The following is a 21939-nucleotide window of genomic DNA, read 5'->3' as shown; positions in this document are numbered from 1 at the left end:
CAGTTAGGATTGGGCCCTGTGGGACCATTTTGGGTGTCTGACTATTAGGGAGCACTCAAGCATCTACAATTATACTATGGATCAGTGGTTCACAACCTTTTGACTTCTGTGGACCCCCACTTTATCATTATTGGAACCCGAGGACTCACACTGAATCATTATTGGGGACACCCCTACTTAGTGATTACTAAAAGCTGGGGACCTAATCTGTTAATATCATTTAATTTTTTAAACAGTTGCGGAATCCCGGAGGAGGCTTTGTGGACCCCCAGACCACAGGTTGGAAACCACTGCTATGGATTGTTCTGTGTTCTTACCGCCAGCCAATAGAGGTAAGGGAGCTAGCATGGAAGAGTGTATCCAGCTTGCTATCATGCGTCCACCTTTTTTTTTTTTTTTTTTTTTTTTAAAAAGGCAAGCCAATTGACTGGGCTTTATCATACGGGACAGAGAAAATAATTAACATGCTGTTGTGTTTCATTCTAACAGGAATTGGACGTACAACTCTTTGCCATACAATAGCTTTCCTTTACAAACTAATCACATCATAGAGCAATCAAACAAGCCAAGACGTCACTGGGTCGCTTCCTGCGATAATACCTGCATGCAGTTTTAAGCACAGACCTAAGAATGACTGTCTCTTCGTGCATCAGCGCTAGATTGCGGGCAGGGGGGCCATGCCAATGGAAAGATGGAGCAAGCCAACTGGCAGAGCCCCATCACCACAACAGGAGATGAATGTGCAACGTGGACCCCGTTACCAGTAGGGAGCGGAAAAAGGAAATATGCCTAAGCATTAAAATAAACCTCACATTGCACCCTAGCACCCTGTGCAAATAAACGCAAACAAAAGGAGAAGAAAGAGGGGAAGAGGAATAGGTCCCCGATTTCAAAGAATGACAGAGCTGCCCAACAAACTGCAATAGGCACAGCAGAGTTACAAAATATTTGAATGTTTGTTATTGTTTATAAGCATATGAAGTGAAAAGAAGACAACTATTTTGCAGTGAAGTGAAGATTAGACCAGGGACAAAGTCAATATTTATTGTGACTGTCTAGCAAAAACAAGAGCACACAGCATGGCTCTCACACCACCACAATATTAGTGAAGATCAGAGAATGTACTGAAAATTCCTAAAGGGGGAAAAGTAAGCTGGAGAAAGTGATTCATTTTGTAGTGCTATTGCTGATTTAGCTTTAGATGTACACTGTTTGAATTTTTTTCCATAGGAAACAAGAATATATCACTATTAGGGGCTTAGTTTGACTCATTAAAGGAATATAGCACTCATCACTTGTGCAAGTCTCTTGGGTCTACTCTAAATACTTACTAGCCCAAACAGATGACTTGCTTTTTCCTAAAGGTCAGAAGACCGGTTGATTTGACTCTCTAAAGGGAATGTATTTCAAAGCATGGGTGCAATTAAAGAAAAGCCAACATATGATACTAAACTATGTTTAAAGGAAACTGAATCTGTTTTTTCAACAAAGTTTGATTTGTTTTGACATGGTATAATGTATTAAGCACTGACACGCAAGACTGTAATTTATTCTTGTAATAATTACAAACCCGTTTCAGTTTTATTACCCTTTTCGCCTCCCAAAGCTAAGCCCTATACTCCAATGACTCAAATACATTCCAGGAACTTAATCTGCTCATCAGTGGCACCCATCCTCGACCACAAGCCCACAGGATGCATACGCGATTCAGAAACAAACTCATTGCCTTATTATCCTGCATAGATATAAATAGCATGCTTGGTAGGAATTGAACTCTGGCATCAAGCTTGGTCATTGGGAGGGGGGGGGGGGGGGTGAGGGAAGGTTGGCAGAGGCTTTCAAAGTATCTACCAGTGTTTTCCAGGCCCAGGCCGCATCCAATGAACCAAGACCACACCAGGCCTCACGGATCAGCACCACGCACTCTTAGCACCCCCACACATCTCTCCAGTTTTGTTCTCCACGTCTTTAAACTGGGACCTCTGGGGGCTTTATAGGGTCTAGTAAGCTCTCTTTTCGCTATTAGTAATGGCAGATCTTTGAACTTACAAGCGATCTTAGATTGAGGAGTGTATGGGTACCAATTTAAGAGGCAGAGTTCTGGGGTGCATGGGACCCCTCTCTCTGCTAAGTCAGGGTGCCAGTAACGTCCCTCCAATAGTCACTAAGAACCGGGCACCTCCAGAACATATGCATAAAGATGGCCCCCCGGTTCACCACATCGTGGGCAGTGTGCCTCTTCTACTGCATCATACCTATTAATCCAATCAGGTGTGAGGTTCACTCTATGCAGCACGTAGAGATCGATCAATTTGAATCTAGCATTCCTAGAGACCCCGAGTATCCTATCCAGCATGTGTACCCAGTCCACGCCTGGAACTGGGATCCCAGGTCTTCTTCCCAAGAGGTTTTGAGGGTGCTCAAGGGTAGTAACATGCCTCTCCCAATTGTTTCATACAAACATGCAATGGCTTTGAATGTTCCCAATGAGGTAACCAAATACTGGCAACTTTTGGTCTGGGGAGGTTCAGTCAGGCCAGACGCTCAGTGACTGCAGTTGTCACTGCTCTGTGGGAGATCATAGCCCAAGCGTAACTCCTAAAACGGAAGGACAGGCCCCCACCCCTAAAATAAGAGCCCAATGGTTGCTGCACCAGCAGCCTCCCACTCTGGCAGTCCTCTCCAGTCATCTCCATGCAGCAGCACCTCTAGCAGCCGCAGCAGTAAATCTGCAATATATAGGATTTTCACTCATTTTCTGCCGGTACTTGAGCTAGTCTTTCTGTGGTACTCTAAATTCTGTGGCTGTAGGCGCAGCGCACTGTTTGATTCTGAGAATTGTTCTGGTTAGGGTGTGCAGATCTGGCACCACTGGCCTCAGTTCTCGCTTGGGAATAAGTCTCCGTGTCATCCACTGCGTCAGTAACTGCAGTTGGGCAGCGAGACAGTACTTTTCAAAAATCGGGGCTCGCCAGCCCTCCACCCCACACTGGCCTCTGCAAGGTATGTGAGGCTACAGGCCTGCGACCCGAGCATTAAAGAAAATTCCTTAGCTGCGATTCAAGAACATCGTCCAGAGTATCCAGACCAGAAACGCCACAAAATAATAGAGCAATCGGGGGAGGGCAACCATTTTCAACAGAGCAACTAGCCCACGCCATCGACAACGGGAGAGATTTCCAGAACTCCATGCTTGTTTTAAGTTTGATAATGGCCTTTCCTATTTTGCAGAACTAGTATAATCTGATCTTAGGTTTATAGCTTAAAGGAAGATGATCCAAGAGTACATTTTGTGGACTGTACCAAGAGGCTGGAATTTGTGGTTTGAAGAACTTTTTGGCATGAAAAATAAGACCCATGTTGTGACTTAAGATGGACTTTGCAAACACCAACTAAGCTGAAGAAAGGTATTCAATAAGTGTTGAAAAATGTGGGCAGAAGGAAGATCCTTGTGATATAGCGTGCTTTAGTAATGTATCAAAAGAAGGTGAGAAGCTTGGCATGCTAATTACAATTGATCAAAAGGACCCACTTCATAGTACTGTTTCAGTACTCAGAGTGGTCATAAGCTAATGACAACCTGGTTGCCCGCCACTTCAAACGTTACAGAGATGTTCAACATAATCAATAGGAAAGCTGCATTGTCATCTCAAACCTGGGACTGCCATCTCAAAAACTGAGCTAGGTGGACTGTTCCATGCAAAGGTGTGAACGTAGACTGTATTTAGAAGAGATTCACAACTGAAACGTTTCAGCTTTTTCTAGAGTCTCAGCCAGAACTGGTAGGGGGATAGGTAACTGGTTCATTAAGTAATACATGTTTTTGACAGGGATAATTACAACTTTGACAATCAAGGAACACCTCTGTAGTTTAAATAAGGATAGATGAAACCATGAACTGATGCAAACAAGGAGAATGAATAAGAAGCCAAGCGGATGTAAAGTCTACAAGGGATGCTGCTGACCCTATGTTAGTTAGAACAGTCCTGTCTCCCCCTCGGTTGTGTGGCACACTGTAGCTAGTTTGGCAGAAATGTTATACCAGAATATAGGATTTAGTTTAAGTACCTTGCCTCTAACATGACTGACAATACATGCCCCTCCCTCCTCATCATAGTAACTTTTTCTAAGAGGGAGGAGGTGAGGTACAGAGATGGTTGCTGCGATGGGTTAAGTCGGTGGTGGTTGCCATTGTATTGGCGCCAAGACTCCTGGTAAGGTTTGGATTTTATCTGCCACCACTCCAGTAAGATTGTCAGCATGCACATCTAGCACTGTTTTTTTATCTGAGACTAGGAAGTACTCAGGCTGAGCGGTTGAAGAAGAGCTTGAGATCAAGCACTCATTACTATCTTGGCGCAAGCTTCAAGCACCTCATTAAACAGTTTACAGGAAGGTGTACCAAAAGGTTCCATACAAGGTGAAGTGGGCGACAATGATAGCTCAGCAATCGCAACCACTGCTTTTCTCACTATTTATTGTACCCGAAAATAGGAATTAAGTGCACTACAAAGGTTTTGTAATAGAAATGTTGGATTAGTATTGCTGGAATGTTGTATTACCGCCTGCAGAGTTAACCAAATTAAAAACGTCAATAGAACGACTGGCTGTCTTCTGTGTTGCCTTCTTCCTTTGCCACATACTGCTGGTATATTATACGTTTCCGCTTTTTTATTCTAGCAACAATCCAACTGTGCATAAAGGAAAGAAGAACTAAATGAAAGACTGCTGCTTTTCTTAATAATTTATGGTTTAACGGTTTATCAAGGAGCAGTTTTATACAATCTTCTGAAACCTTTATATGGCTTCACCTAAAAACTGCAAAAGTTAGGAATTGAACGTTATGGGAGAGTACCGAATGACTGCTGGAAAATTAATAAATTAGATTATCAGACTAAATAAAATTGTTAAATCGATTTAATAGCAATGTTAACTTTATTAGTGAAAGAAGTGTCCAGTATGTGATTTTTTTTCCACGTGTGGGGCTGTGGAAACATTTGAGTCTTAACGCTGGATGATCCTGTACTAGAAGAGTTTATCATGTTGTCTTATGCCACATTTGACTAAAAAATAAAGTCTCCAAGAATCATAACAATATGATAAACAGAAACTGGCGAAGCATCATGTTTTTATTTTGACCAGGATGGTAACAAAGGAGACTTCGACTATTCAACTCTCAGAGGGGGCGGAGGGTAATGCAGACTTAATCTAAGCTATTACCAGCTATGGATAATATCAAAGATTGAAGTTATAAATGGAATTTAAAAAGGTAACTCCCGATCTAATTTCCCTTTTCATCACAGCTCCCAGTTTTATGGTATACACGTTATTTATATTACTGGCGCCATCTGTCCCTATTTACGTTTTGCACATTGTTCTATATTTATTTTCTCTACCGTGGAAAAAAAACTTATTGCCAAATATAAGGATAAATGTCACTCATACTTCATGAGTTTTACTCCTGTGCGTTGCCATATATTAAACAAGACGGCACTCATGAAAACATGACCATTACTGAACAAACATGCACATCTGCAGCAGTTTAAAATTTCTTTGGGAGACTTGAATTTCGTTTATTTAAAAATAATAAAAAATAAAGAAAAGGCCAAGAAAAAGAAATAAACAAAAAGTGTGTAAATTTGCATTTTTGGCCTTGGAGTGATGGTCAAACGTATTGACAGTGACAAAGGGAGGGATAACATGGTTTTGTTTGTATTAATATTTAAAATAAAATAAATATGAACATGAAAAAAGCATTTTTTCTCCTTGCAAAAACAGAACTGTGAACCTAGTAATCTAACAGTGAATAGCCATTAGGGATTGAATAGGTTCAAAATTAGGATAAACTACGATTCTGTGAAAAATTAGATGTCCTGCTTTGAGGTAGACACAACGTCTGCAACTTCACACTGCTGAGCCACGACCAAGTGTGTGCTGCTAAAAGAACACTCAATTGATGAAGCGCTTTTCAGCGGAGTGGTGCTCAGTCGGTGGTAAAAGGGTGCCTAAGATCGGGATGCAAAACTTTAATGCCAACCAAATGATTCTGTAACTTGTTATCAAGGAGACAGTTTTAGTGCACGCCAGTCAAATTTTTCATCTCACTGATGGAAATCAGATTGTTTGTCATTATCACGGCAAAGGGTAGCAGGCTATACAACCATAAATGTAGGTAAAGGGCTATATCTCACGCAGAAAGGCTGATAAATCAAAGACGACATTAAGACTGCCTTAATGCCCAGTTTAGATTTTTTCCCCCAAAGTAGCCTATGTTCAAAATAATATACACTGAAGATACCAACACTGTTTTAAGGGTAACTTGTATTAGAGGTTTTGACGAGAATTAAAGGAAAAAATGAGACTGAAAGGAAAAAAAAAAAAAAAAAAAAAAACACTTTCGGTGGTCCAGCCTACACTCATCCACTAGTAAGTACCCTAACGGGCCAAAGTGTTTTTACTTTATTTCTATATTGGGGTTTTCACGGATGGGTATCTATTAACCAATGGACATCACTTACCAACTATACAGCCCAGAGAAGGCAGAATACTATTAAAGCAAAACACATGATGGCGGTTATGAAGTAATATGGTTCATTAAATTGTAAAGATATTACAACTTGTTACAGTGAATAATGTTAATTTAGGACCACTCCGGTTTGACTTCTGAGCGTTTGAGACCTTGCACTTTAAAATGTTCCTCTTCCTGCAAAGCAGTACATGTAAAATTGTTTGTTCATTGTAAATACATATGAACAGTAAACTAGCATTGTAAAACGTTTACTGCCCACGCAATAGTACCCAAGAAAACGAAGAAGGGCAGTTTTAAGGGGTTGGAATGAATATTTCATCATGCAGGTATGCTGTGCTGATCAGCAATTATAGGATGCGATTCAGTCTGTTACAATGGAGGTGCACCTGCAAAATATGGTAACTGAGCATAAGATGAGTTAATTTTACCATCCTAGTGGTAATTGTTTAGTAAAACGGATCAGTTGTATTATTTAAGTATGATTCAACAGTAAATAAAAGCCAGGATGTACTGGGAGGAACAGAAGTTAAAAACCTGTGGTCATACATAATAGGGGTCAACAACAACAAAGAATCACGCCCCTTTGGCGTGAGAAGGGACAGAACTCCCTTGTCTCAAGCGAACTTAAGGAGGCCACAACAGTCTACAATTGTAAAACTCACCTGAGGACTTGGAAGACAAGATAGAAAAAGACTCAAAAAAGTAAATACTACAGCATGACATGAAATCTGGTGTAACATTAGTATGTAATAATTGATGGGAAAACACTGCACTAGAGTGGGTGCAAGTAATGTAGCAGCGGACAAAATAGTTTTGGAAGGTGATAAAGTGGAACAGAGAACAAAGAGTGTGATATGAACAGCCAGTATGAAGCAGTAGAAGAGGAGAGAGAGCGTATACAGGTGAAAAGACAAGGTAGTTCAAAGTTACACCAAATAGAAATAATTGTGCATGACAAGCTAAAAGGCTACTTACGAATAATGTGTAAATTGTTTTCTGTGTGGTGTTCACTACCAACTTTTCATAGCTATTGTACGTTCAATCTTTATTAACCTAAGTAAATATTAAGTATTAAGTGAGTTGGTTCCCCAACCAAATGAGTTTAGTTGAGTCTAGAGAAGACAAGAAGTATAATGTTTGTGGCTGTTAGCAATGAATATATTCTACAACTGATAATGTACTCTATCATAAAGTGTACAACTAAATGTAGATAATCCAGTGATGTAAAGATGGATCCTAAATTGTGGAAACAACAGTTTTTGAAATCTCACACAATAACTATCAACAGGTAATCGGTCAAAGAAAATAAGTCACAATAAAACAGAAGGAGAAAAAACTTTTAAGAACACAAGGTATGACAGCCCTCCATGGTGACAGCACTTTTCTGGTCCAACAGGACAAGAAGCGCATTTTCTGCAGTCATAAGCAATAACAAGTCATGTAATAATTCCGGACTACTCTCGCCAACTGAATTATGTAGCCAATAAACGTGATTTTAATTGTATGATCCAACTTTGAGATTGGAGAAGACTTGCAATAGACCTGCAGTTTGCCAATATTTGAAGTTCAAATGACATTGCAATGTAACCAGCAGACGTAAACCTGTCAAAACCCAAACAGATTACATTAAAGTGCCAAGGGAGGGTAATTACGGCAGAAATGAACACAGAGATTCCAGGACTGCAGATCTATTTACAACCTAGATCTCCAGGAAGTCACCTACACTCCCCAGCCATCTCAGCGACAGGTCTTCATACCAATGTGGAAACCATCATTCATGTCCCCATGATCAACCCTAAAGAGCCTCAGATCTTTCTGTCGGCCCACTCACCATCAGAGAGACCATCTATTGATCACACACACCTAAGAGCTGCTTTCACCACGTGCACAGGTCTTCATCCCTTTGTTGAGAGATCGTATGGCCTCTCAACCGACAGCTTTGGGTCTTCGCACATCCAGGGAAACCCCCTCTCACTTCCCTCCAAAGACCAACCTTTAGTCCCCATGGAACTTCATTGAAATCCACCAACTTACGACTTACTGAGAATTTCGAGCCCTCTGTGCCATCTGTGTGATGGTGCAGCCACAATTACTTCCATGGAACTCCTCCAATTTCACCCAAATTAGGTTTCCTCGTCACCCTTTCATGATATTCTTTGTGAACCACTCACCAACATCCAGAGACCCTCCATGGCTTCCTCACACATGCACGGAGAGCCACCAATGTCCACACACTTTCGAAGTGTCCCTTTTAGAGGATGTGATGCTCTCTATCCATACAATGAGCTCTTCGCACCCCCTTTGACCAATACCTTCAACCCCACACACCACCAGGGAGATCCTCCAATTTGCACTCTAAAGAAAATTTCCAGCTCTCCATGCCTTCAACGAGAGAGCACCACTCACTATTTACTTAGATGGAGACCCTCCCCCAACATAACCTGAAAGAACTCCCTTTACCCCTCCAGATTTTCATGAATCATTCACTAACACTTACACCCCCTCCCCCAAGGCTTCCTAACAACGGCATCAACACCCTCCAATGTCTCTGCACCAACCTCCTCCAATGTCTCCGCTCCTCTAAAGAGCCCCTTCTCCTTCAGAACACTCCAGCCTCTCCACTGAGGACCCCTCTGGACCAACACTGAGCTTCAGGAAGCTCCCCTATGGAGACCCTCCAGCCCTACCTATCCCAGGTGAGGGGGAGCAGCTTAGTTTACCTCCATGGAGGCCCTCAACATCTCAGGAAAAGGGGTTAGCCTGGCTTACCGCCATAGAGACCCTCCCATCTCCCAGGCGAGGGGGGTGCAGCCTGGTTTACCTATATGGAGACCCTCCCATCTCCCAGGCGAGGGGGTGCAGCCTAACTCCAGGGAGACCCTCCATATCCCAGGCGAGGGGGGTGCAGCCTGGTTTACCTATATGGAGACCCTCCCATCTTCCAGGCGAGGGTCGCAGTCTAACTCCAGGGAGACCCTCCATATCCCAGGTGAGGGGGTGCAGCCTAACGCCATGGACACCCGCACACCTCCATATCCCAGGCGAGGGGGGTGCAGCCTAACTCCAGGGAGACCCTCCATATCCCAGGCGAGGGGGGTGCAGCCTGGTTTACCTATATGGAGACCCTCCCATCTTCCAGGCGAGGGTCGCAGCCCAACTCCAGGGAGACCCTCCATATCCCAGGTGAGGGGGTGCAGCCTAACGCCATGGACACCCCCCACACCTCTATATCACAGGCGAGGGGGTGCAGCCTAACTCCAGGGAGACCCTCCATATCCCAGGCGAGGGGGGTGCAGCCTGGTTTACCTATATGGAGACCCTCCCATCTTCCAGGCGAGGGTCGCAGCCCAACTCCAGGGAGACCCTCCATATCCCAGGTGAGGGGGTGCAGCCTAACGCCATGGACACCCCCCACACCTCTATATCACAGGCGAGGGGGCGCAGCCGAACTCCATGGAGACCCTCCACCCCTGCTTACCTCCATGGAAACCCTCCAGCCCTGCATGGCCGAGAAGCCGTACTGGAGCCCGGGGCTGCCGCCATCGCTCGAGGTCTTCACGGTGTTGGGCTGCGACAGGTAGGCGCCCATGGCTGCAGGAAGCAGGGGGCTCCTCTGGGACTCGCACGTGCCGGACACGGAACCCCAGCGGAGAGGGCTCCCAGAGGAGAGGACGGTAGCTCCGGGGTGCCTCCCGCGTCGGCACCGGCTGGCGGTGCTGGAGCTGCGGGCGCGAGGATGATGCGGAGGGAGGCAGGCCGCCGGTTCCGCGAAAACCGCCTGGAGAGAAGGGGAGGACCCGCGGCTCCCAGCACCACTCCCCCCACCTATCGGCAGCGCCGCCGACCCACGCTCGCCGGCGCGCTGACGTATCTCCCTGGAAACGTACGCAGCCCCTTCACGCTGCGCTGTCACCCAGTGCTGGTGCGTGACCGAGGCCGGAAACAGAAAACGGACTCTCCGCACGCTCCGCAGTCGAAGCTGAGGCATGGCCAGTGACAGCGAGGAGGGACTAATACACATGCAGTAGCTGGAGACAACCTACGACGGCCATGTTTGCACGGGAACAAATCCGCGTTGAAACAATAGCGGCTGCCGGGAAAACCCAGAGAGACGCGCCATTTTGAAGGCACGTCCGAGGGAGAAGCAGAGCGTGATGCGCAGAAGCCCTCCCTGGAATTGTCGTGAGAGAGATATTATTTCTCAGCTCACTTTGAGAGGTTTGGACATCACTCGACGTTTCATGTGGACCGAGGGGCTCATGAATGTCTCGTCGCATTTTTGGGACGTCGCTTTCAACCCTCTCCTCTAAATCCGGCTCGTTTTAAAGGCAGAATAAGTCGGAGATGGAATCCCCCCTTACCGCTTCCTAGAGCCGCGCTCCCCGCCCCCTGCCCTGCAGTGCGCGAGGGGGGGGGGAATAATCGGGGACCCCCTCCGATTTTTTCACAATTTGTCTATTTAATTGGCAATGTTTAACTTTATTTAAATTTAAACATTGCAGTTAAGTTCTGTTACTGTTTCGAAAATGTAGCCAAATACATGATGCCAAACTTACTATTGTGGCCGGGCCTCGCTAAGGTATAAGGGCTCCACAGTGTGATTATTAGAAGTGGGGGTTTCGAATTGTATTTGGAGTCCCTTCCCTTTTTACACATACTCCCACCTTGGATATCGATAACAAAACGTTACTGATGGCCCATTACAGAGCGGGTTAGTGCTGCTAAATTAGTTCAGCTTAAAGCAAAGCCCTGTTATTGGCATAACTGCTTCATTGGGCCAGAGCCCGGCGCCCCTTGTGTTCACTTGAGGCCTTCCATGTCACCAAGGTCTATGTTCCTGAGCATTCTCTGCTCTATTTTTGGTAGTATTTGGAATCAATGTACAAGCTGTTAGTAAATATTTGGTTAAAAAAATAAAATAGCTGTTAACTGGAGCAGGGGAGAAGTGCTAGTTCTTTTTACCAAAATGCAGTATGGTGATACACATATAGGCTTTGCAGAGGTAGCAGTGTGCTGCAGCTTGGGGTTTACTGCTTAACACATTATTTGTCCCTGGGCATATCTGACACTTATCTCAGCACTTTCAAACAGCTGTAATGGAAGAAATAAGCGCCAAGAGCCCACTCACAGGGCATATCCTCAGCATGGTAGTTAATTACACATATAGGGCTGTTCTGCAGGCAGCTGGATTTGCATTTCAGTAGATAAACATGCACCTAAAGCTGTCTTGTGAAGGGTTTCTCATGTTGCGTCTTCCCCCTCCTACTCTCTGATAGGTTCCTCTTCCACAGCTCATAAAATACGGAAACAGTGATTAGTGCTTGTTCTTTAAGACGATTAAAAGTGGCGGGGAACCAAAATTCAGACAAAGGATATCCCACAGTGCCACTGCCTGAGAAAATGGGGTGTATTATATTGTGTGTTTGTCCTTGTGTAATACACTTACCAACTCCTTTGTAACCAGTATGTTTTGTTTGTCAAACGTTAAGCTCAATTCTGGGTAGCTGTGGCTTTGAACAGCAAGATTTACACAAAGCAACACATTTAAACAACACCAAAACGATTGACAAAGAAATATACAAGGCACTCAAATCTAACACAAATTTATAATTTTTTTCTCTAATGAAGAGATCCACTTGAGGGTTCCAGAGATACAGATTTTACAAAGCACAGTAAATATGCACTTTTTACTCAACTGCAAACAAGCATTGGTAAATTCAACAAATTTGACACTTAAAAACATTTTGCTAGTTCTATTATGCTCGGTTAGAGTTACTTTGGGCATCAAACTCTGACAGGGAACAAGTCAGGGGGACCAGCAAGGTCCACAGAAACAGTTACTTCAGCCAGTGAAGCAGTCTTCAATTAGTTCCAGGCACTTTTATCCTTTGCTGTAGGTTTCTATGGAGGTGGCCCTGGTGAAAGGGATACAGGATGCTAAAGATGCTCAAAGATGAGTGGAAAGCAATGCAGTTGAGTTGGGAGGGTCCTCCCTGCTGCTACTCCTCGGTCTGGGGAAGGGGTGAGCAGGAGATAGCAGTTGCCGTCCACGCCGGTGCAGCCCCTCTTTGCCAGTTCTATGATACAGCAGGATAATTCTTCAGACCTTCTGATTTACACTTGTTCCTTTTGTGTAATCCTTGATGCTCAAAGCTACAGCTACCCAGGGTTGAGCTAAAGGTTTGGCAAACAACAATATGATTAGGTATGTTCAGAACTAAAATGAGGTAAACTATGTACAGAACAATATAAATAATGATAAACTACTATAGAGGAAATAGTAAATATAACCATTGTCTCCTTCAATCAAAGGTAATTACTAGTGTGTTGGTTATACACATTATTTTCATACTTTTCTGGAAGCCTAATTATTCTTTTCTGTGCAACACATATTCCTACTCCATCCTCTTTCATAGCAAGAAACTAAACATTCACCTCACTCAGTCCTTCGTTAGATGGAGTAGGAGAACCAAGCAAAACATTGTCAGTGACGGTTTTCAGATTCCTGTTCTCGGGTATATCACACCCTCCTTGCTCCACATTCCCACTAGAGAACGACTTATCAAAACCCTCAACCTCTTCAGAGATGTCTCCTTACTCATGATCTCTTTCAATGCCTTCCACATTGCTTGTTGACTTGCCACAATCAGAATTACCAAAATCAGTCTTAAACTTAGTTGCACAGAACCAAAACCTTGGTTGTCCTTGATTGGCTATCACTTGATCACGCAACACCACACAGCTTGATCATCAAAACTTTCCATCAGTTAAGTGCACAGAATATTTAATTATTTACACAATCCTATTTGCTTAAAAAAACATGCTCTCACCTTTAGATATTTTTCCTGGTTTCTTCACTCAAACCCATTGCCCCGCCTTCTCTACCTTGGCTCATGTACCATGTTTTCTGCTAACATAAATTTTTGTGCCCCTCATGATCCCTGTGTATAGTTCCTCTTACAGCTTCATCCAGCCGCTTTACAATATTTGGTTAAATCAACCAACCAGGAATACATTTTGTTCTGGGCTTCCTACTTCTTATAATATTAAATGGAGAACATCCAGTAGCTTCTATTATAGGGGTCCTGTGTGTCTACACTGTTTGTAAGACTTGCCGTTCCCATCCTGAACCACATTCACAGCCAACTGAGTTGCTCCCTTTAAAAACGTAGTTGGACCTCTCTACCATGTCACTAGGATTATAAAGAGAGGTTGCCCTTTCAATGATTCCTACATCACTTAAATATTTTTTGCTTTACTCAATGAAAATTGCACTTTATTGTCACTAAGTATAAATTAAGGACCAAACACGTTCTTAAAAACGTTGCCCAAAAACAATAAAATGCTTTTAGTGTCCCCTTTATCATCTGCATAAAAATAAAACTGCCTAGAAAAATAGGTTGTGGTTTTAAAATGTTTGGGAACCATGCCACCAGAAGATTACAACTAGCACACTTGTAGCAATACAGGTCCTGCTTTCTGAAGCATCTATGGACATTCGTTTTGTTTCTTCCAGGTATTCTAAACCATTTTTAGTGTTAAATTTACAGATCACGTCCTCTCTCAATCTTTTGGCATTTTTTCACTGCTTTGGTAAAAATGACCTGATAGTTTCGCCTTAATTTGAGAGTTACAACTTATCCTTGGTTTTTCTTGAATAGCAGGGAAATACGCATGCATCACCTCCTGGTCTCTAAAAAAAAATCAATTTTGTAGCTATCCAGAGTAACAATCCACTGTTAATCTCTTCGATGTAATCAAATTTTATGTCAAGAATGGAGGCTCCTATGATGCATTCTAATCTAGCTTTAATAAAATAGCAGCAGTCAAGAACTACACATCTCAAGAGGCCTAGCAACAAGCTAGCCAATGGGAACAAAACACGTAAGAACAGTAAGTACCAATGGGGTAATACCTAAGACCATAGAGTGCACACCTGACTGCAAACAGCTCTCTTTTCTTGCTGCTCGCAGTCAAGATAAGTACTCTAGTTTTATTGTATTGTGTTTCTCATACACTGTCATTGATTTTGGAAGGTTTTTGTTCCGTTTTTTTCTGGTCGGGCTGCACATTTTATATTTATTCCTTTGCTGAGCCCCCTTCACGCGTTCATCTTCCCAGGCAATTCACTAAGGCTTGCGCTTTCTTTACCGTCGCGCAGCCTCACCGCAGTGCTCCTCACGTTGTTTGCTATTTACTGCCATCCGGCTCATAGTGCTCAGGGGTTATGGCCTAATTTCTACCTTCGTTCCGCGCTCCGACTGCAGTGAGCCCAGCGGCTACGCATGTACTTGCTGCTGCTTCTCCTCACCCAGCTCTCTTCAGGGGGGTGTGGTCTCAGTCTCTGCCTTCTGCTTCGTCCAGACACTTTTTATTGCTGATTCACGCCTCAGGGTAGTGTCTCTTTTATTTTTTCCCGCCTCCTCTTCATCCTCAGTTTTTAACTCCTTAACTGCCGTTTTCTTTACACGGCTATTTATCGATATGGAGTTAGACAGTTCCCCTTTGATGCTTGATATTAAAGATGATGGGGAAACTTTTAAACAAGACTTAAACAAGTTTATTCAATCTTCTGTAGAACAAGGCCCGCAGGCTTCCATGGGTAAAATGTAAAAAAAAAATATTGAGAATTCTGTTAGAAGTATGATGTCCAATACATTACTGGCCCATTCTGAAGGGGAAAGCAGAAAACGCAAACTAACTCCTCTGATTAAAAATACATTTTCCTCTAGTGGCACACAGTTGATGCTTGAGGTTTCCTCACACCAGACTGAGGATTTAATTCCTCCCAGGCCTCCGTGTAAGGAGGGGAATACCTCTAAGAATGCTAATAGCTCCTCTAACTTGTATTCTAAATGCAAATTAAAATCAAAACATATTGATGAGGCCCCTAAAAAGATTATTATTTCAAATATATTGGACACTGATGATGAAATGGATGATTTAGATCAATCTGATATGGCCAATGACAACTCCACCTCTTCCCCTCCTCCTGCTAAGAAAAGCAAATTATCTAGTTCTGATCCTTCCTACTCCATTATGGATTCCGAAGGAGTTCCCATGTTCAATCCTACTCTTATCCATCACCCCAATTCCACTGAATGGTTACCTGCCTCCCACGTTGGAGAATACATTTCTTCTCGCCTTCATCTTCCTCTAGACAAACACAAGCAAAATTAAACTCTGAGTGTCCTAGACCTTCCTTACCGTCCAACATCACTATCACTCCTTCTCTTGACCAATCCGTAATAACATTTTCACTAAATCCGGAAAGGACCCTTGCAAAGGGGTTGATAAAGCCTGGACAACCTGCCAGGATACATTACTTGATGTGGTCGGCCCGCTACCCTGCATTTTTGACCTGGCTGAAGCGACTAAATTGGACAGTACAGACTTAACCCTCAAGACATTTCTCTTTGGGTCCAAAGGGCTTTCTACCTCTTGGGAAACACCAATTCGGCTATTATTCACAAAAGAAGGAAAGGAAATTGGACCCTAAACTCACAAACTTGGCTATTCTCAATCCTGGCATAGAAACGGAAGGCCAACTTTTTGGTGATTCCTTCATCATGGACCTAAGTCGTTATGTTACAACTTTTTTGTCTCAACAATCTTTGAAAAAGGTCTTCAACCAACGTGTTTTTGCATGGGCCGGTAGAGGCAGGAGCTGCTTTACCGGCCGCACGCTACCCTAACCAAGGTTCAAGAGGCTCCTTCAACGCATATTACAATGTCCAAAACTACAAGCCTCAGTTTTACCCCCTGAGGTCCAGAGGTTTCCTCGGCCATGGACAACAATACTTCAAAGCTAATACTACCCAAGGCAAGCCTGCCTTCTGGCTTTCCAATGGGAGAGCGCCTTCAATTTTTTCTACTAAAATGGCGCTCAATTACAATAGACCCTTGGGTGTTCAATACAGTACAGGGTTATCTCATAGAACTATACTCCTCTCCATTTCAAAATGTTTTTCCTCCCTCTCCAAGATTTTCTATGGAACTGACTACTCTCATTACAACAGAAATTCAATTGCTCTTGCAGAAAAATGCCATTCAACCTTCCCTTCCCGATCCGACGGGTTTCATGAGATCTCTTTTCCTTGTCGAAAAGAAAAACAAAAAGTTAAGACCGGTAATTAACCTCTAATCGTTCAATCAGTTTGTTAAATACTGGCACTTCAAAATGGAAACCATAATCCATCTCAGGGATACTTTACTTCACTACGACTGGCTGGTGAGACTGGACCTACAAAATGCCTACCTTATGATTCCCATTCATCCATCTCACAGGACATTTCTGCAATTCCTATGGCAGTCAGTTTTCTTCCCTTCCTATTGGGTTTTCTTCAGCTCCCCGGTGTTTTGCAAAAGTAATTAATTTGATTGTTGCTCATCTCAGATCGCTAGGTGTCAGACTTATAATTTATCTGGATGATTTCCTTCTCATGCACCAAAATGTCCAAACTCTTTACTCTCATCTTCAGTTCACATGCTCACTTCTGTTGGATCTGGGTTTTCTCATAAACTCAGAAAAGTCTCTTAAGATGCCTACTCAGCGAATAGAGTTCTTAGGTTTCCTAATAGATTCCATCACAGCTACTCTTCACCTTCCTCCTTCAAAGGTAACTTAGATAAAAAAAGAACTCCTTCATACCCTCCACAAAGATCAGAAATCCCTCAGATCCTTTGCAAGAATCGTAGGGCTTCTTTCTTCCTCCTTTCAAGCGATTTTTCCAGGTCCCCTCCATTATCGAGCTCTACAACGTTTACAAATTCTCCATCTCCGCAAAGGTTTCGCCTTTTCCTTGCTTATAATTTTAGACACAGAGCCTTGTCTCGAAATTTAATGTTGGATACGTAATATAGACGCCTGGAACGGCAGAACTATCTTCCCTTCAGTGCCCGATCTTGTATTAGAATCAGATGCAAACCTCACAGGCTGGAGTGCCCGTTGTGGACCAATATCGACTGGTGGTAGATGGTCTTCAGAGGAGTGCGAATTGCACATAAATTGTTTGGAGATGCTTGCAGGCTCCTTTGTAATCAAAAGCCTTGTAAAACACAAAGCACAATGTTCCATTCTTCTTCGCATGGACACTGTAGTCCGGTTCATAAATCATCTTGGAGGAACCAAATCAAAACCTTTAGCTCAGCTAGCAAAAAGTATTTGGGAATTCTGTCTGTCCCACAAGTTTTCTCTTCAAGCAGAGTACCTTCCATGTTCCCAAAATTCCATAGCAGTTTGGCACTCCCGTCATCTCAAAGATTCCAACGATTGGAAACTCCATCCCTCCATACTTCAGATTCTTTTGGACAAATGGGGTCCTTTCCACACAGATCCCTTCGCATCCCTTCTTTATTACCACGCTTCTTCAGTTGGCGTCCAGATCTCTTGGCTGTCGCAACAGATGCTTTCCTACAAAATTGTTTTCCAGCAATCAACTATGCCTTTCCTCCTTTCATCTTAATCAACAGAGTATTAGCCCAAGTCAGACGCCAGAAAGCGTCCTTGGTCGTAGTGCCCCCTTTCTGGCAGTCTCAAGTTTGGTTTCACCCCTGTCCTCGAATTATTAACAGACTTTCCAGTTCTTCTTCCTTCTTTCCCTTCTCTCCTTCTGGACCCATCAGGATCCCCCCACAGTCTAATACTAAACAATTCCCTAACTCTTTCGGCTTGGAGGGTCTCAGGAAGCCCCAACAAGCCACTCTCATTTCAGCAGAAGCTTCAAAATTCATTATTAACGCCTGGGCTCCCGAAACAAGGAAGGCCTACAAATCAGCTTGGCCTCCTTGGACAAGCTGGTGTGTGGGGAAAATGTATCAGACCCTTTTCAACAAATATAAATCTTATCATTAATTTCTTGGCCGCAGAAGCCAGTTCAGGTAAGACCTGCAGGATCATAAACCTCTATAGATCAGCTATTTCCATGCATCATCAATATATCAATTGTAAACCTGTCAGAGAACATCCTCTAGTCTGCCGCCTATTGAAGGGAGTAAAACTTTCCCAGCCTCCTTCTTCAAAGTACACATATCTGTGGGATGTATCTGTGGTTTTAAATGTGTTCATTTTGTGGCCTGATAACGCAGACCTTTCTTTAAAAATGCTTTCAACAAAATTGACTATGCTAGTATGTCTTATTTCAATTAAACGTGTGTCTGATGTCAAATCCGTAGGTGTTTCTTCTCATCAATACACGCCTACAGGTGTGTTATTTCACATTAACAAACGCACAAAAAACAATTTACTTACAGTTTTTTAACCTTACTTTCCTAATAAACCTAAACTCTGTGTGGGACTGTGTTTAAAAGAATACGAGAATCGTACGCTCAACTTCATAATGACCTCCTTCTGCCAACTACTAATTTTTTTCCCATAAACGCCACAAACCAGTTTCCTCTGCTACTTTAGCTCGTTGGGTTAAATGGGTCATGTCTTTAGCAGGGATTGACATCTCCACCTCTGGGGCCTATTTTTCCAGGGGTGCCATGGCCTCTAAAGCCTTTTCGGTAGGCTGTAGCCTCGAGGACATTCTGAGGTCGGCTGACTGGTCTACTGACAGTGTTTTCAGAACATTTTATTGTAAACCTGGTCAAACTGCAGCTTCTTTAGTGATTGATATGCTCTAAACTAGCATAATAGGAGCCTCCGGTCTTGACATAAAATGTAGATTTTCCGAGTAAATTATGAAGGAAAGTCCTAATTTTATTAAAGACACGGAGGCGAGTATTATCCCACTGCATTTACCAGTAACATGTTTTTTCTTTTCCCTCCCTATCAGCGAATCCTGCATTACCTCCTTCCTCTTCATGAAGACTCCAGATGTTCTTCGTTTTCTTTTTGCTCCTCCTCCTTCCTTCAGAATTTCTGGATCTCATACCTTCAGGATTCACAAGTTCCTCCAAGACTCTCCTGGATGGTCTCCTGTTGCCAAGAACTTTTGTCTTTCTTTCTGGCAATCACTATTATTTGTTCAATATTGCCTTTGTTTTATGACTCTATTTCACCTTCTCGCACAAGAAAAGAGGGCTGCTTGCCGTTAAGTGTGTACTCTATGGTCTTAGGTGTTACTCCATTGGTACTTACTATTCTTACATTTTTTGTTTCCACTGGTTAGCTTGTTGCTTAGCCTCTTGGGATGTGTAGTTCTTGACTGACTGCTGCTATTTTATTAAAGCAAGATTAGAATGCATAATACTCGCCTCCATGTCTTTAATAAAATTAAGACTTTCCTTCATAATTTACTAGGAAAATCTACATTGTCATCCACAGACATATCTCTTTGTTATTTCTTGTGGAAAAACTTCAAACTCGGTATACCTATGCAAACCGTACGTTGTAATATACACCTAGACCTGCCAAAGCATCATTAAATAAGTTTCTGTCACCAGAACCCCTATCTCTAGGGTTTTTTTCTGCATGTTTTCAGCACCACAGGACATTGAAAATGCAAAAATGTTCTTTCTTTATTTCTAAGGTTAAAATATTTGACTCAGCTATATTTGCATTTTTTTGGAGTAAATATTCATTCCATTCTGACAATGGCATTGGATAATCTCCTGTGCAACTAGAAATTCCATCGGATGACTGATGGTTATTGGAAGTCATGCTAAATTAACCAAAACACTAAACATCATACACATACTGTACATGGAACATAAATGATCTTTCTTTTCTTTTTCCAAAGTGGACTAGTCCTCAGACTGATCTTTACCTTCCCTGAAGTTGTAAAATATGGTCTATTTTTTATATATAATCTTTATTTACTAGGAAGGACTCATCCTCAGTTTGATTTTCACAACACTTTCTCACAAATAATACTTCTCATATGTCGCTGACATCCAGAATGCACAACGCAATAGATACAGTCTTACTCAATTTCCTGTGGGCATGACAACTAGACTCCATAAATGTAATTATTAATACGATTTTTCTTTTTAAAGGGCACTATTAACAAATGCATATTAACACAGATGACTCGGATGCCATCTGGCTCTCACTATGGCCTTCCCATAATGATTGCTACATCAGGTTACATTGCAGGACTCCAAAGATCCTTAGCATAGAGGATATCTGCAATAAACTGCCACAGTGAACCCAGATCCTATGTCAGGACCAGAGGCTTAGATTATGCTTCACTTTTTAACTGTCATTTGAACAGACGCCAATCACAAGTATAATAAACAACTTTTGACAACTACAAATCCCATGAACATAATGAATACATCCCCTCCTGTGCCCACCAATCAAACTCATTTTCAGCTATAAAAACAAAGACACTATCTTACTGCCCCTTTCTATGCCTTCCAGTTTTGATATGCTTTTATTCTATATTATGTGGTGACTGTGGATATTGGGAATTGTACTGTGTTTTGTTGCAGAATCTACCATAGTATTTCATGTTCCCTCATTTCAGTTTGGAGTGCATTCCATCCGTGGTGCCTAATCCCACTGGTATGCCGCATAGTTTTGTGGCTGGTGATTTACTCAGAGATCAGCTGAGCCACCAGCCCACACCCACTCCTCCCCCTCTCACTATGCGGTGGTTGCCCTCCTTAGAAATCTGGGCTGTCTTTATTTAGCATGAATTCACAGCCGCCCGCGTGTTTCCCTCAGGGTGGCAGCCTAACTTCCTTGGGAAAATAGGCGTTCCCATTAAACGGTAGGGCTGCTTATTAGGGCAACTGTTCTTCAGGACGAGTGGACTGTGTCCATCTGCACCACCAGGAACTGTCAGCCCAATTCCTAGCTAGTTCACAGTGCCTCACCTGAACCCCAACCTTCCCAGGGTAAAATGATTTTGTCAACCTCCCGCATAACCCTCTGACTCCCAAGGAGGTCATGGAAACATTTCTTACCCCTTTCATTGTTTTACTAATGCATGCCCATGGCCAGCACAAGACAAATACTAATACGTGTTTTCAAACATTTATTGAAACAGTTGTATTATTGCATAGGGAGAATGAGCTTTGATTATCAGGCAGATGAAGCAAAGCATTTTAATCATCGTTACTAACATGGTGAAAAGAATAAACAGTCCAACCATAGTATTCTTAAATCTATATCTTCCTACCTATCACTACCTACATTCTGAGAGCATAGCGGGTGTATCAGCTGCCTCTACCCGATCTAGGAAGATAGCCTGAAGTCTAGAGTTGGCAATCCTTCTCTGCATGATGGAAGATCAGCATCAGAAAAGTTGCATGTCGAACACAAGGTTCATTCCAAAACAGTAGAGGCCGGAATACTCCTCCTCTGGGGTGACTTGGCTACAGCTTGGTGAGAACACCCTTGGCAAGATGACAGATGGCCCATAGGTCCCATGCTCACTGTGCCACCCAGAATCAAGTTATACCAGAGGATAAGCCCATAATATGGGTGAAACTGGGCCTGGTTTCCTTGTGTTCCGGTT

At 42.9% G+C, this 21939-nt stretch overlaps 1 protein-coding gene across 1 annotated transcript in view; it reads right to left on the bottom strand.

Moving 5' to 3' along the window:
- PPM1G (protein phosphatase, Mg2+/Mn2+ dependent 1G) overlaps window positions 1–10481 on the bottom strand; it is a 217583-nt gene extending 207102 nt beyond the window's left edge. The window contains exon 1 of the mRNA XM_069233575.1: window positions 10008–10481. Within this exon, the coding sequence (XP_069089676.1) occupies window positions 10008–10118 (111 nt within the window). The 5' untranslated portion in view covers window positions 10119–10481. The remainder of the gene's footprint in view (window positions 1–10007) is intronic.
- Window positions 10482–21939: the final 11458 nt, after the last annotated feature.

Source organism: Pleurodeles waltl, chromosome 5, assembly GCF_031143425.1.
Source record: "Pleurodeles waltl isolate 20211129_DDA chromosome 5, aPleWal1.hap1.20221129, whole genome shotgun sequence".
NCBI lineage: Eukaryota > Metazoa > Chordata > Amphibia > Caudata > Salamandridae > Pleurodeles > Pleurodeles waltl.
The sequence above is the reverse complement of the archived record's forward strand: the minus strand, read 5'-3'. Positions and strand labels throughout refer to the sequence as shown.